The sequence below is a fragment of the Podarcis cretensis genome (genome assembly GCF_951804945.1).
Source record: "Podarcis cretensis genome assembly, chromosome: 13".
Lineage (NCBI taxonomy): Eukaryota > Metazoa > Chordata > Lepidosauria > Squamata > Lacertidae > Podarcis > Podarcis cretensis.
This window is the reverse complement of record NC_137182.1, coordinates 39,935,431-39,951,634: the sequence shown is the minus strand read 5'-3', so window position 1 is coordinate 39,951,634 and position 16,204 is coordinate 39,935,431. Positions and strand designations below refer to the sequence as shown.

At 47.9% G+C, this 16,204-nt stretch overlaps 2 protein-coding genes across 2 annotated transcripts in view; one reads left to right on the top strand and one right to left on the bottom strand.

Moving 5' to 3' along the window:
• CORO1A (coronin 1A) overlaps window positions 1–16,204 on the top strand; it is an 83,815-nt gene that overhangs the window by 47,878 nt on the left and 19,733 nt on the right. The window lies entirely within an intron of this gene.
• On the bottom strand, window positions 5,465–14,615 carry MAPK3 (mitogen-activated protein kinase 3). The gene is made up of 9 exons (XM_079951144.1): window positions 14,352–14,615; window positions 12,438–12,620; window positions 11,622–11,811; window positions 11,356–11,472; window positions 10,848–10,962; window positions 10,524–10,655; window positions 8,144–8,253; window positions 7,829–7,967; window positions 5,465–7,214 (listed from the first exon to the last, which is right to left on the bottom strand). Exons 1-8 carry the CDS (start codon window positions 14,513–14,515, stop codon window positions 7,848–7,850), a joined length of 1,131 nt encoding a protein of 376 aa, XP_079807270.1. The 5' UTR covers window positions 14,516–14,615; the 3' UTR covers window positions 5,465–7,214; window positions 7,829–7,847.

The following is a 16,204-nucleotide window of genomic DNA, read 5'->3' as shown; positions in this document are numbered from 1 at the left end:
TACTAGAAATGTTTAGGCAGGCCTTTGCAAGATGCAATCCCTCTTTTTAAATCAATCAGTATTTATTTATTTTTAATGGATACTGTTATGGTAAAATTTAGGTGCAAGGCTACTCAGTCACCCAGCTCATTGGGCAGAGCCCACAGGTCCCTGCAGAGTAAAGGAAGGTGTCCAGCCACCAACCGGAGCAAATAGCTGTAGACCAAAGTTTATTGCGCAACAGGTTCAAAGAGGAATTTTGAACCCCGAGGATGGGGTGACAAGGACTTTTTAAAGTTTCTATCTTATCCCAGCATACAGTTCATTAAGCATCATCACTACATCATTGCTACATCCGAAAAGGGGAGGGTTATACATGATAAGCATAGGAGGAATGTGTTGGGGCAACAGGCAGATACAGGATATGTATTGGGAAGTACATTCTAAGCACCTACTACAAAGGGACGATAAAACTTTGATTTGCATAGTCTGCCGCCTGGGCAAGTCCAGAGGAGTACCTTTGCCCCTCGATTGACACCTATGAGTACCTTCCTGCCAGAATGTGACCTCCCCCTTGAGGGATTATGGCGGGGACCAAGTGGTTTCCAAGTCCTTGGCCGATGAAGCAAATTGGCGGTGGAATGAAGGAAACTGGCAAAGGAGTAGATTTTATATGATTTTTAGAGCTAGGTAACTTCCCTGAGCTGTCAAGTCGAAAGGATACATTTATGCATAATATTTGTAACATTTAGCAACTTTAAAGATGTGCCCCCCCTAATTTCCGTAACAGGTACATTTTGCTAATATTTATTATTATAATTGTATACTGCCTTGATAGATTTTTTATGAAACTGCAGATTATAAATGCGTAAATGCCTGGAGGGTCAAAGGTTCCCCAATCCTGAGCTCAGCATTGACTACTCTTCCCTGGCACCTTCTCTTTAGGTAGAGGTAAAGGGACCCCTGACCATTAGGACCAGTCGTGGCCGACTCTGGGGTTGCGGCGCTCATCTCGCTTTATTGCCTGAGGGAGCCAGCGTACAGCTTCCGGGTCATGTGGTCAGCATGACTAAACCGCTTCTGGCGAACCAGAGCAGCGCATGGAAATGCCATTTACGTTCCCGCCGGAGTGGTACCTATTTATCTACTTGCACTTTGACATGCTTTCGAACTGCTAGGTTGGCAGGAGCAGGGACCGAGCAATGGGAGCTCACCCCGTCGCAGGGATTCGAACCGCTGACCTTCTGATCGGCAAGTCCTAGGCTCCGTGGTTTTAGGAGGGGGTTTCAGAACTGGGCTTTGCCTAGCCCTGCTGGGAGCCACCAGAGCTCCTTTTGCATTCAAAATATCTGCTCTTCCACTGAGCTACAGCCCTTCTCCATAGTTATCACCCTCATACTGGAACTGTAGGGGCTGAGAGAAGAGTGAGTCACTTGCCTAAGGCTACCACACTGGTTCATAGCTGTGGGGTTTCTTGAAGCAGTTACATCCCAGCAGTCGCTATGCAGCACCCTCTACTAACCCTCAGCTTTTCTTAAGCAACAGAAAGCGACAGCTCCCTAAATATTTCTCAAAAACCAAGAAAGCAGAGAGACCCTTGAGTAGGCTTGCTTCTAGCTGGAAGCCGCAAGAGGCACAATCACTCCTGCTGCCAAGTATGTGCAATATATAAACCTATACTGGTGAACGTGTGCAGAGACACAGGCACAGCCTTTTTCTTTTATTTCCTCCCCCCCCCCTTCCTAAAGTGAGTCATGCAACTTCAAGCTGCCATTTCAGATGCCTTAAAAAAGCTTCTGTCTTGATTTCCTCTGATTGTAATGCTTTCTTGCCATAATGGACCATGTGCATAATAGGATGCCTATTTATATTTCTAGCCCGCCCCGCCCCATCTTGAAGTCTTGAGGCAAGTGCCAATAAAATATTTGTGCACATAAAACAAGCAATTAAAAATTAATGGTGGTTGGTGGGGGATTTTAACCTCAGTTGCTGAAAGCCAGGCCCAAATGGAAAGCTTCCCTAAGAGGCTCAGGCTTCGGTGAAGTTATAGAAGAAGGCCTGGCTCTATAACCACAGAAGTGGTCTTTTGGCCTGCTCTTCTAAATAATTTTATTCTAGTCACCAGACTCCCCAACCAAGACTTAGAAGTGCTCTCCAACTGAACACAGAGGACTGCTCTCAATACACAGCTGAATGAAGCATAAGAGGTGATAGAATATGCTGCATGACTCCAGACTGCAGGTGGGGTAATACCAAGCTCAGGTGTGGTGAACCTTTGGCCCTCCAGATGTTTGCTTATGTATTTATAACCTGCAGTTTCATAACATTCCCCCTGTCTGTAAAAACACCTTCCTGCAAGCAACAAGCCGATCAGGCTGAGCTGCAACCTCTCTCCCCAGTATGCTAGCTTTTTACTTGCAGTGACTCCTTTCTAAATAACAAGCAGATTTAAAATATGGCAACCCCTACCACCACCAGGGGACGCAGGTGGCGCTGTGGGTTAAAGCCTCAGCGCCTAGGACTTGCCGATCGAAAGGTCGGTGGTTCGAATCCCTGCGGCGGGGTGCGCTCCCGCTGCTCGGTCCCAGTGCCTGCCAACCTAGCAGTTCGAAAGCACCTCCGGGTGCAAGTAGATAAATAGGGACCGCTTACCAGCGGGAAGGTAAACGGCGTTTCCGTGTGCGGCTCTGGCTCGCCAGAGCAGCGATGTCACGCTGGCCACGTGACCCGGAAGTGTCTCCGGACAGCGCTGGCCCCTGGCCTCTTAAGTGAGATGGGCGCACAACCCCAGAGTCTGTCAAGACTGGCCCGTACGGGCAGGGGTACCTTTACCTTTTACCTTACCACCACCAGTCTAAATTGACAGTTCATTGTACCATTTTGTTCTCCTACATGTGTACACAAAAGCCTCAGGGGAAAAACCCACCACTCCTAGCACTAAGGAATTTGAATATATTTCAGTTACGTGCCACTTCCTAGTTCAAACACTCGCTGTCAGCTTCAGTCACCAGTTGCCCAATACAGTCTCTTTTGCCTACCCCAGGAGAACACCCCCCCACACACAGTCACACTGAGAGGAGATTTGTCAGCTCAGCTGAAAGCCCATGTCCCAATGGTTAGTTTTCCTGGTGTCAACACACTGGGTTAAGTAAGAAACAGGTGGAGAAATTTCTATTTTGGTTATGCAAGGACAAACTCCTGGAGTTTGGCAATGAATATGAGATAGGTATGACGGTGAGAGGTGGGTGGGAGAAAGAGTATGACTCAAATGCAGACGCCTGTATCGCTGATTACCTAACACCCCCCCCCCCAGGCTGAAGGGATTGATGGTGTATTTATATCACCCATTTTGTGATATACGTACTGGATACCTCTTGGAGGGTAATTGCACAATAGCAGGCAGACAGGTCAAGAGTGTTTCAGAAGGCATCTGAGGTGCGCTAATGATTAAATTGCAGGCAAAGCCCTGCAAAGGGATCACCGCAAAACATTTCCTGCATTCGCAATCTGGTAAACAATCTTCCATAATCAAAATATGTTCCTTCGTGGGTGCTTCAGTGGCAGTGGAAGAACTCTGCCAAGTGCCAAGAAGATGTGGTATAAGCCTCTGCTTTTTCCAGTTCAAGCCTGCCATGCAGATTGCAAGGGAATGTATTTCCCCCACCAACTCACAGACAAAAAACTTCGCTTGGTTTTGGGGCCACTGGCATATTGGTTGTTGCAGCATGGGAGATCCAGCCTTGCAAGGTTCAGTCGTGTATCAACAAGCGCACACGTTACAGATCTCACAAGGAGGCGGCCTCTTGTGTAGGACACCAACTCCCAGTCAACCCTCAGATGGAACAGGGCCTTCTATCATGGCACCCACACTATGGAACGTCTTGCCACAATAAATTTGGGTAGCCCATCATCTGCTTTTGGAAACCCATTTAAAACTTTGTTCAGGCCATAGCTTAGTAATAGGGCAAATGCTTTGTACTCAGAGGGTCCCAGTTCAGACCCTGAAATTTCTAGGTGGGGTTGGAAAGATCCTAATCTGAAACCCTATCAAATCACTTCCTATGCTCCACGAATGTGTGTTCCATTGGCCATGATAATTGCCTGCTGCTTTTAATATTGTTACTGGGGTGACTTATTGCCACTACACTTTAAAATGTGCATTTTGTTAGTTAAGTTGGGGTCACCACCGAAGGGCCAACAAGGCAAGCTCTCACCCCCCCCCCCATTGCCCAGAGAATAGTACTTCAGCTGTGTTTAATATTTTATTCCACAGAAGAGGCCATGTGCTCAGTTTAACTTTCTCTTCTTTCTCAAGTTTTTAAATGATCCTATTTTTAAAAATACCTTAATGGAGGCTGCTACTATTCAACAAATATGAGGGACAGGAAATAAAATTTAGATTGAAAGAGCTGGCTCTCAGAAATGTAAATTTTGGCAATATTCAGTAACTTCTGAATGGGACAGGGATTGTCTCATTCCTGAACTCCCCCCTCCTGCCACAAGCCTGCTGTCCTTTACACCTCAGCTGACAGCAACTCTGGGACAGACAAGTTGGTGCCACTTGCCAACTCCAACGTGTGCAGGCTTGATGTGCCGCCATCTCCACTTGGGACAACAGCAACCCATCACAGCGAGCAGACAAGGAAAAGCACCAGCTCCAGCTGCCTCCTTCCCCCTTGTGGCTTGGAACGATGCTAACGACCCGTTATCCCATGACAAAAATCATTGAGTAAATAGCAGTCTGCGTCAAGTAAGGAGGATACCTCATGCCAGCATAGAATCATAGCACTGCAGACTTAGAAGGTGCACCAAGGGTCGTCCTGCAAATCAGGCTGCAAGGCAGCGACTTCCAGGGCAGCACTTGGAATGGGAGGCTGTAAGCAGCTTCTTTTAGCTTTGAATTCTGACTATCAAATAATGGAATTGCTTTCCGGTATGTTTTTGTAATCCTGGAAATACCTAGGGTGGTTTTTATTATGGGCAAGTTTACGATGCCCCTTGGTCACCGTTGTAAAACTCAAGAAACACAGAGATCTGTTTACGGCCTGCAAGAGCCAAGACTGGAAGCAGCGAAGGCAAAGGTGAGGATTTTGCAGCCGTGCAGCCGTCCCCGCTGTCAGCATATCCTGTCCTAACACTCGTTTTGCACCCTCTCACCACAGGCCACTTCCTTCCTGTTACAGTCATGTCTATTAAGATACTGAACTCAAGGCAGCGCTGCTACCCCTTGTACAATGGAGATGCAAGTGTTCCTGTTGAATCTTCATTGTGGACTAAACTTTTAAGTGAAAAGCTAGTCCTGCAGCCAAGTCTTCCTTCTGGGCCAGTCTTCCTTCTTGATGTTTAGTAGGGGCAGATGTCTGCCTGAAGCTTCTTTTTTTCTCGACACCCCAAACCCTCCTGGGGAAAAAACAACTTAAGTTCTCAGACAGTTAAAAATACACGTACCTATGTTTCCCCCTCCAAAATAAGACAAAATGAGGCATTGAAGGAATAAAGGAATGATTTATTTCAGGGTCTTTTTATACAATTCAAAGCAGGAGGGGATGGGGAGGCATTATTTCCCTTCAATCCAAGTTCCCTCATAGTATTACACGCCCCAGGAGGAAGCCCATTTAGCATGCCATCATGGATGGACAAACAGGCAACACTGTCCGAACAGAGACTTCCTCCTCACTCAACTAGATAAGCTAAGGAAACAAACAAACAGACAAAATCCACATTCCCGTTTTTCTGCTTGCAAAATTTCTATCTTTGGGAACCCGAAGGTTCTGGCAGTTCATGCTCATCCAAACTGGTACCCCCCTCCCCAAAATGGCACACACGGAGATGGGAGGGCTTAAAATCCAGAAGTTAGTCCATCTAAAAAGTAGTGCTCCCTCCCAAAAGCTTTGCCTTCAACCAAGGTTGCTTCATTCCCAATACTTTCAGCAGACAACAGTCTAGCCGCTTGTTCCTGGTTTAGTGCTCGCATATCCAAAATACCTCCTCCCCTCAAGAGTTTGGTTGTTACGGGGCAACTGGGTTGTCCCCTCAGGACACACAAGATGTGATCGTCCGTCATCTTCCCAGCCTTTCCCCTCCCTTGTAAAATTCATGTTTGCTGATAGCTGCAGGCCCCTGATCACTGTTGGACTTTGATCTGACCAAGGCAAATGGGGGGGGGGTGAGGGTAAAATTCTGCACACATTGTTTAAGAACATCATTGATGAAAGTGGAGGGAGGGGGGAATTAAGAGGGCAGCCATGTTAGTTTGTAGCAGCAAGAAGACAAAAGTGCAGTGCCGTTGCAGAGGCCAATTGGTTTCTTGAGGGACGTCAAAGGGTTCACATACCCCGACTGCCCAATTTATCAAGATGCGAAATGGAAAGGGGGAGGAGGGAGGGAGAGGCAGACAACCACAAACCTTGCCTTAAAAGAGGAAGCAAATGAAGTTGAAAGCCTTCCTTTTCATCTGCACAACCACCGAGGCAGAAGGGGGAGACATTTCCCCCCTCTTCCGAACAGGCACACCTTTCAAGCTTCATAAAGATCTTGCGCTGCATAACAGCTGCTGCCCACAGTGACGAGTTAAGGTTAGAGATGTGCATGAAAGGTGTTTGAAAAATGGCACTAACCAGCAGACAAAAAACCAGCACATACATGCCCTCCATTTGTGAAGGGAGGAACCAGGACTCCTGAGAGTTCTCAAGGAGTGTAGTGGGGGGGCGGGGGAGAGAGTCAGAACCCTTGGGCTCTGTTCCCAGTTGTGGAACAGTCATGTGGTTCTGTGGATTACAAGAGCGAGAGTCCAGGAGCCAGGATTTAGGTTCAACTCCCTTTGTTAATAATGCCCAAGGGATCAGAAAATGGCCCTGCTAAAAAATCAGCATTAGTTTATTAACTCGTTAACAAAGACAATAAAATGCCAAAAAAAGGAGATGACACTCCACTCCCTTCAATTTCTTTGAGGGAGGGGTTAAAGGACAGGGGAAACCGATTTCCTTTTCCTCCTGTAGGGGAGGGTACTCCCCTCCCCTTCCCCAACCTGGGCACCAGGGTCTCACCCTGACACATCACATTAAGGGGGTCCAGAGATGGGTTACCAGGGTTCACAGCCACGTAGCAAAGCGCAGTTGTACAGCAAGTCGACAGGGGCACCCCCAAATTGGTACCCCCTGAATCCTGTGCTCCCCTCTAAAATCCAGTAGGGGAGCTGGGTACAGTCCCAAATCATCTCCTGGTGAAGCAGAGACCTGGAACAAAAAGAGATCCTATGAGGATTACAGACACCAATACTTAGGAGTCCTGTCTACAAATCACACAGTGCAGCAACATTTAAATCGCTTAGCTGCAGCGGGGAAACTGAAAAAACCCAAAACCATCCACATAGCAAACACACACATTTCTGAAATTTGTAATAGCAAAAATGTCTACCTAACAAGTCTTGATAATGCCTCAACAACTGGATGGTGTATGTGTGTGTATATGCGTAAGTATTTGCAGGCAATGATCAGGCGACATAAAACTTCTCTGGCCACATACACCTGCAAAGTTCAGATAAAACTCTCTCTCCAGGTTCCTTCACATGTGCGTTTCATAACTTAAGCGGATTGCAGCAAGGATCTGCTCCACCCCGTTGGACATCCCCAGTCCATTCATGGAACTGTAGGTACCGGGAAGTGGAATCTCCACCAAGGGGATGTCACAAGGTAACTGGTAGTGGGAACAAGCCACTACAGAATCACTGCGTTCAACACCGATCATGTGAGTAACTTGGGCCAACATATTTCTGCCCCACAGCTGGCCTTCCCAAGGTCAGGCAGATTTACTAAAACCACCTCTTGACCCGCAGTGCTGTCTGACCTACCAGTGGTCCGAACAGCCCCTCAGGGCCCCTGGTAGCCAGGCTGGAATCGTGCCGTCTCCTCAAATATCAGCTCTTTCAGCTTCTCTTTGGGCAGGTCATCCAGCTCCATGTCAAAGGTAAAAGGCTCCTCAGCCACCGGCTAAGCGTGGAGCAAAGGGAGAGATGTAAATATCAAGGCATCCTGGTCCCCAAACTCCTTCGTTTCCCAAGTCCGCCCATCCTAGCCCATTGCACTCCTGCCTTCTTGTTCCTCGCCCTGCGCTCCCAAATCCCCTCGAACGGTAGTCAAACCCCAAGAACCAAAGCGTCCAGCACCTCATCTGAGGGGTCGTAGTACTGCTCTAGGTAAGGGTGGGCAAGGGACTCCTCCACCGTGATGCGCTTATTAGGGTTAAAGGTCAACATTTTGTCCAACAGGTCCAGAGCTGAAAAAGGGAAAGGAGGGTGGGGGAAACAGGATGCAGTATCAGCAGCCAGACAGCAGATGGCAACAGGAAGAAAATGCGCACACAAACACACACAAAATTGTGCCAGCAAATAGTTGCAGGGCTGGAATCTGGCCACAGGTGGCAGCAGAGAGCAATGAAGGGTGACTGGCATCACCGACAGCATCCCATAGCAAGATTCCTCCTGGATCAGGACCAGGGCTCAGCTAGCCCAGCATCCTGTTTCCAATGACGGCCAGGTAGACGCTTCCATGCCTTGCTTGTGCAGCAACAGCTCTCTCCATTTTGTGCCTATTCACAGGTGTATTTGTTTTCGAAGTGGACGTTCCTTTTCTCCGTTGTGAATATGGGCAGTTGCCGACATCACAATCGCGCCATGCAAATGCGTCTACTCCCTTTGAATGCGATCTATGCTGGCGACCACCAGCCCCACAGGCTTTGCTCTTTCCTCCTAGGGAAGATGCTTCACCGCACTTGACCACCTTGGCTGTTCACTTCTGTACCTTCTCCCAGTCTGCACTACCCTGCATGGCCTGGACGTGGTCCAGAACGGCACTCCTCTAGCTCAGGCATTGGTACAGGTTTAAGGAGAGGCACCAGAGTGTTATTCTCAACCCCTTTCCAATAAATTCAACATTTGAGTGCCTGGGAAATCCGAATGCCTTTTTTTCGCAGCAATGATACACTGAGTTGATGTTTTCAGTGAGCTGCTCACCATAACCCCAGAATCTCTCTTATGCACTTAATAACTGGCTTTCATAATGCTTTTACCAACTGACCTGTAACAGCAAGACTTACAGGTGTGGCATTTGCAATTCACCCCCGAATCCTTTCTTTAAAATTGGCCTTACACTGACAAGTTGCACATACTTGTGAAGTTGCTGGGCTTGTAACATCTAAGGTCTTTAAGGACTCTAAGGTAAATGCAATCTGTCCCCAATTGCAATTTGAAACTTATCAATTAGCTCCTAGAAATCTTCCCTGTGTATCATCTTGATTTAATGTAGCTCCTTAGTCCTCTGTATTCCAAACACTGTCATAGAGGAGAGCTCTCACACACCGTACATGTCCTCAACAGGGACAATTCATTTAGCTTCTCAGCCATCACCTGTCCTCCTTCCAACAGTCTCTTCACATTTTTGTATTCTAAGAACATCCAAATGCCACTCTGGCTGGTTTCTTGCTCTTTAGAAGAAATTGTTTGCTGCCTGTTTTAAGTCTCGAGTTATTTGCTTTTCAACTTAAAGGAAGTAAGTCTCACTGAACTTAGTGGGAGTAGCTTCCAAGTGAAACATGCGCTGGATTGGGCTACAACAATTTGACAGATTGTGGCAAGGCATCTTCTCTGAGTTGCAACATTTACCATCAGCCAGCCCCCAACTGCCAAAGAGCAGAAGGAACCACCATAAACAGCTCCAAATACCTTCAATGTTTTATCTTTTTGTGGATGAATTATAATTTGTTTGGGGAACTGTAAGCTGCACAGAGGATAACCATAGTGCAACAATCTCAGTTGTCTTGGCTTCAAGGGGTCTAACATTAGCATCAACACTATGTTTTGTCCACCTTTATTGGTAGCTGACAATTTGATTGGCATTACCTCTGAATGCTAATTAAGAACTTTTATCCTATCCTCAGTTGTGAGGGCACAGAATGTTATGAACATCCCCTATCAGGGAATGAGTTATTTCAAATCAGATGCTTCTCAGTTGGCCTGCTTTCCTCTAGAAGTCTGCATAAAGCTGCTCTGTGGTGTTTTTTATTTGAAGTCCCAACAATCCACTTTCCTTTGGGATTCAAGTATAGCCTGTCCCATTGCTTTGTCTAGGGTGTGGCTGTGTGTTTATGTTATTAATTAGAAACAAGACTACAGCTCTTATATTGTTAATAGCTGCATCAAAAGGAAATTTCAGGACATGCTAATTTTCATACCCCTTCATGGCAAGAGTGATGAGAGACACAAAAGTCCTGGTCACACTGGGTGGAAATGCAGGTGGGCTGAGCAACATTTATATTTGAACAGTGAGGGGGAAACTGCAACCTGCACAGGCTAATGGGAACCTTCTCTTTCAGCAGTCACTGGTGAGCATGAAACAAAAGAGTTTAAAGACTTCTGGCTTAGGTTATATTGGGAAGTATAATTAGGCAAATAGTTGGGAAAACACTGGAATGTGAGAATGGACAACAATGAGCAATGCATGCTGGGACACAGAAGTGGCTGAACACCCTTTGCCTTCTTCCTCCCTTACCTTTGAGATCAGCCTTAGGGAACAGTTTGGCCCAGGGAACCTTGGGCTTTTGGGGCAGCGACTGGAGATAGTTGCGAGCCTTCATGTTGATGATGCAGTTCAAGTCGTCTTGAGACGGGGAACCCAGAATACCTGTAGAGATGGCAGATAGAACTTTGTTGGATATATTGGACAGGGAAAATAGTTTTCAAGTTCTGTAACAAGCAAGGCCTCGGGCACTGAAAAGAGACCAAGAAGGAGGCAGAGTTGGCCATTCAATGGCGAGTGCCAAAAACCTCTCCCCTCCAATACCAAATGCTTTACTCCCCGATATTTTCCCCTTACCCAGGATGTGGTTCAGCTGGTCCAGGTAGTGCTTGCCAGGAAAAATGGGTCGGTTTGACAGCATCTCAGCCAGGATACAGCCCACAGACCATATGTCAATAGACTTGGTGTAGCCCTAAGAAGGGGGTAAAAGACATGGAAAGAGAACCAGGTTCTGGGCTTCCCTGCCATGCATAACTAGCCCACAGCTCATAAAGAGGCTGCTTTCTCCTTGCACAGTGACTATCTGGCAGGATGAAAATTTAAGGTTCCTTTCTTTATGAGGCATTGAAAGCCTGAAACTATGGCCCCAGCAAAAGTACAGGATTCAGGAAGACATCTCTCCCCAGATTTTCAGATTTACTGAAAAAATAAAGACCCATCTGGTGGGTGTGAGCTAAGTGTTATTAAATTAAGAAAATGTCTTCATGTTGCTTTCATGCCTATGTTAATCCCCCCCCCCAAGAAGTTGAGAGACCTCACTTCCAACTGAACTTTGCATCACTTGTCTTCACTCTGACTATCTTACCTTGGAATTAAGCATGATTTCAGGGGCTCGATACCAGCGAGTAGCGACGTACTCCGTCAAGAAACCTGTGTGGTCATGGTCTGGGTCTGCAATTCGAGCCAGGCCAAAGTCACAGATCTGTGAGGAGAGAGAGATGGGACGGGCATGAGTAGCAAACCCAGGATGAGCAGAAATCTAAGGTTGCAAAATGCAGAGTGAGGGTGGGAGAAAGCTGGTGTCAGCAGGAGAGGGGAAGAAAGAGTCTAGCAAAAGTTGCTGAATGCCACCTTCAGGTCACACGTGGTGTTGATGAGAAGGTTGCTGGGCTTCAGGTCCCGATGAAGCACATTGGCAGAATGGATGTATTTCAGCCCTCGGAGAATCTGGTAGAGAAAGTAGCAGATGTGGTCATTGCTGAGCTGCTGGGTCTTCAGCAGCTTATAGAGATCAGTTTCCATCAAATCCTGAACTATATATCTGCAGAGGGAGAAATGGTGCCCCCTCCAGGAAAGAGGGAGCAAGAGCAACAGTCAAGAAAAACAACTTTAATAGTAGTACTGTACGTAAAGGAGCATCTTGGGAGGGGAAGGGGGAACCATAAAATGCACACACACCTTGCTGAGCCACCCATGATGCCACCCACAATTTGTCCCTCAGGCTGAGTTAGATTTTCATAGGTGTAGTCCAGCCAGATACTGAGTGTTGCTAACACTTCCAATGACTGCCAAGCAGAATGTATTGCTGATAATGATGCAGCTAATAGCACCGCCTCTTCACATGCTTGTGATGTAAACCTATTCAGAGGCATTGTACTGAAAGAGCATTCTTGATCTAAGTGATCATTTTAGCCCTAACCCATTAAAAGCACAACGCCCAGAGCCATGCTCAGAAGACAACGGGAAGCCAATGCAGATGCTGGCGCAATCTTTTCCCAGCAATTCCACAGCACATCATTATGCTGTGTGCCAGCCAAAGCCTCGGAGCCACACATTTGATTCTATGCAGATCACAGTGTGACTCCCACAGCCTCTGGGCATCAAAACATGTTTTCATGTAGGTGCCCTTCCAGGCTTGGAAGGGACAACAGTGGTTTTCAAGGATACACATCACGCATCTGGTCGATGGTAGGTGCACGCAGGATGTCATTGATGCCGATGACATTCTCATGCTTGAAGCGCAAAAGGATCTTGATCTCTCGCAGTGTGCGCTGGCAGTACGTCTGATGCTCAAAGGGACTGATCTTCTTTATGGCAGCCCGGATCTTGTTGACATGATCGTAGGCAGAGCTGTGGGGAAAGGAAGACAAAAGACACATGCAGATGGTAACCTCTGGGTCTGTGCACATGCATAGACTGTGCACATCCTCAGTATAAAAGCTTGCATACATTCTTTCTCCAAATTGCCAAATGCCTTTTTTCCCCTCCTCTCCCCCATTGGAAGAAAACAGTCTGGTGATCCACAAGAGCAGCTGACAAGGGGAACTGCTTCCATGCAAGCCAGTCAGAAAGCCCCAAATGTACACCAAGGTTTTGGATCTTAAGTCAATAGGATCAATACAAGGACAGAAAGATAAGGGAGAGAGGAGGAAATAGTAGGCACAGCAATACAAATTGCATGATACAATTATTTAGAAAACCCAACTGTTTGGCTCCATTATCACCACTTGGCACAAGTACTGGCAGCTGGCAAGAGCTGGCAGAATGAGACGTAAAGAGTCAACACTAGGTGGCATGGTACAGGGAAGCTCTGGCCCTGCAGATGTTGCTGAATTACAACTGCTATCATCCAGGCCACTGACTATGCTTGCTGGGGCTGATGGGAATTGTAGTTCAGCAACATCTGCAGCGCCAAATGTTTCCTATACCTACTGTAAAGCTCTCAAGACAGGGAGTGTAAGCACAGAAGCCTAGAAGTTCAGATGCTTAGCGAGGAGATAATGAATACTTCAGAATAAAAGGTGTTACACAGTTTGACTGCTACAGGTACTGGCAGCTTATGTACCAGACCCAAGCTGTTGGGTGTAATATGGTGGCTAGGTTTCATACAATAGGATATTGCAAATACCCTAGCCTGGGTTAACTTTTGGAGGCACAAATGAGGCATATACAGCAGTTCTGAAGGTTCAGTGATTGGAATAGCCTACTATTAATATAAAAAACTAGTGTCGATACAAGTCTAGAAAAGAACACACACTATGTCTCAATATGGCATTTAACAAGGCTGGCAAAACTATGGAGCCTACAGGAATAGTGGTGTAAAAAGTGCAAGCACCAAGTGGGGCTGACATCACATTAAGCATTCCCGCATTACTTAACTACATGGCAATGAGAGGTTTGGCAAGAAGGCAGGTTAGCCAGCCTCCGACTTGCAAGACTTGTCCCTGGTGCCAACAGCTGTGCAACAAGAAGTTTGTCAGACGCGACTTCTCCACCAAAGTGCTGCAGTGATAAGGGGGCACCAGGGCTGTGACCACCAAGCTTCTTGCCACTTTGGTATTAAAATGCGCAAAAGCGCCCTTAGAAAGCAGCAGGAAGGCACCAGCCAGCCTCCGAACAATGGAGGCATGAGCAAGGAAGCTGGCAAATATTGGCACAAGGAGATAGCGGGCCGGCAAGGGCCAGTCCCTGGGAGGGGCTCGGAGCACAACAATGACTTGGCAGGGCCAAGGCGTGCTGCTTCTGCTCGTTCCTAGTTCACAGGGCCGTTTGGGAGAAGAGCATCTGCAGAAAAAGGCTGCAGCCGAGAGGAGAGCCGTGCAACGGGCAGCGGAGAGCCTTGGAGCGGAGGAGCAACGGGAGCCGACGCGGATAGGGTCGGGGCGGGGAGAGCAGCGTCGAGAGCGCGGCAGGCGCCTCTGTCGGGGTTCAGTAACTAAGAAGCAACATGGCGGAAGCCTGTCGGAAAGGCTACGGCGGCCGGGACGGCCGCTTTCGGCGGGTCAGCTAGCCAAGCCTCGGGCTCCTTGCGCGGGTACGGCGCCCGGATAGGGCCATTCCGCGCGGTTCGCGCTCACTCACCAGACCATGCCGTAAGCCCCCTCGCCGATGTACTGCAGGTCCGTGTAGCGCGGCCCCACGTCGAACACTTGCCCTTTCACCGTCTCCACTCCCAGCTTCGGCGCTCCCGGTCCCGGCACAACCCCCGCCCCGCCTGGGGCTGCTGTCGCCGCTGCTGCCGCCATGGCCGACCTGATCGAGAATCTCCTGCAGCCGCTCCTATCGCTGCTTTACCCGGAACCGACACCGCCCGACAGCACCGCGCATGCGCTCGCCGAGGAAACGGAGAGACCGCCACTGCCCATGCGCTCGGCAGAAGCTGCGGCTTGAGGTTCCTCTCAGGGCGCATGCGCCCAGCCTGCCTCATAGCGTTTTGCGAGCCACAACGCGCCTGGCTCGGATTGGGACGTCAAGAACTCGACCCGGAAGCGCCGCACCCATAACATTCCACTCAAAGCGATGCTCCACCCTCTCGCGCGCGCAAGCTTCAGTCCCGTTGGGCCACGCCCTTTGGCTCTGATTGGGCCCCGCCTCTTGGCTCAGCTCGCCTCCAATCCAGTTCCCGACGCCACGCGCTTGCTCTTGTTTTAAGGCCCGCCCTTTTCCCTGTAGTCGCGTGTTCGAATCCCCAGTGAGGCTATATACTGCATACACTTGCGGGCTTCTTTGTATTCATTTGGATTTCCATTTATAGTCCACTCCATTCTGAATGGAGAGATGCAAAGCTACACGGTTTGGATTTATGCAGCTGTGCGGTGGCAGGAGCTCTGCCTTCCTTTATTTACTACCTATGGCGTAAGGGCTCCAAAGAAACTTTACAATAAAAACAAAGCAACTTGGGTTTAAGAATGACTCTAGATACCTATGGGCAAAAAGGGGTTCCCAAGCTATAGTCAGAGAAGGACTTTGTTAGACTTCGTTATTGGGGGTTATAGAATCCGAGAATTATAGTTGGAAGGAACCATGGGGGTCATCTAGTCCAACCTCTTGTAGTGCAGGAATCTTATGCCCAACGTGGAGCACAAACCAATGACCCCGAGATTCAGAGTCTCATGCTCTACTGACAGACACTTGACCTCGCACAGGGCACCGCATTAACAAAAGATTATCAAAGGCTGCTCCTGATTTGTTTTTTAAAACAACAACAACAACAACCTGCTTTTCAGCCAAAAGAGCAATCCCCAGAGTGAGTTAAAGCAATCAGTGTTAAATGCGTTCAGGCACATAAACCTGAAAGACATGGTACAAATGGCGAAATATTTGAAAGGAAAAGGTGAAAAAGCAAACTTATGGAGAATGCCTGGATAAGTCAGTTGGTTAAAGGGTGGTGGCACTGATAACGCCAATGTTGCAGGTTTGATCCCCTTATGGGACAGCTGCATTGCAGGGGGTTGGACTAGATGATACTCAGGATCCCTTCCAATTCTATGATTCTATGGTGCTCCAGATCTTTGGGGGAGCTTTGGTCTCTTGCGAGAAAGGAACATAAATGTGACATTTTGAAGCTCCTGGGAAATTCTGGCCATCACAAAGCACAGAGATGGATAAAATGGCCACTTGATTGTCTTGCTTTATCTCCCTTATGAAATTCTAAATATCTCCGTTGTGAACATACATGGCAGGGGTTTTTTATTGCTCCTAATTACTGCCTCCTGTGTTTTAGATCAGGAGATACTTTGATGCTGGAAAATTTAGCCATCCTTTTCTTACAAAGCACAAATTCACCTGTTTACGGACATGTTTGTTAAGAGAAAAAAAGCTGACGCAAAAAGTATTCTGTCAGTCTAAAGTGGAGGCCTCTCAATCTGGCCCTTGGGATTCTCTCAGACATAGGAGCCAACTGCAAGGGGTGATGAGGGCTTCAGCCCCCACAA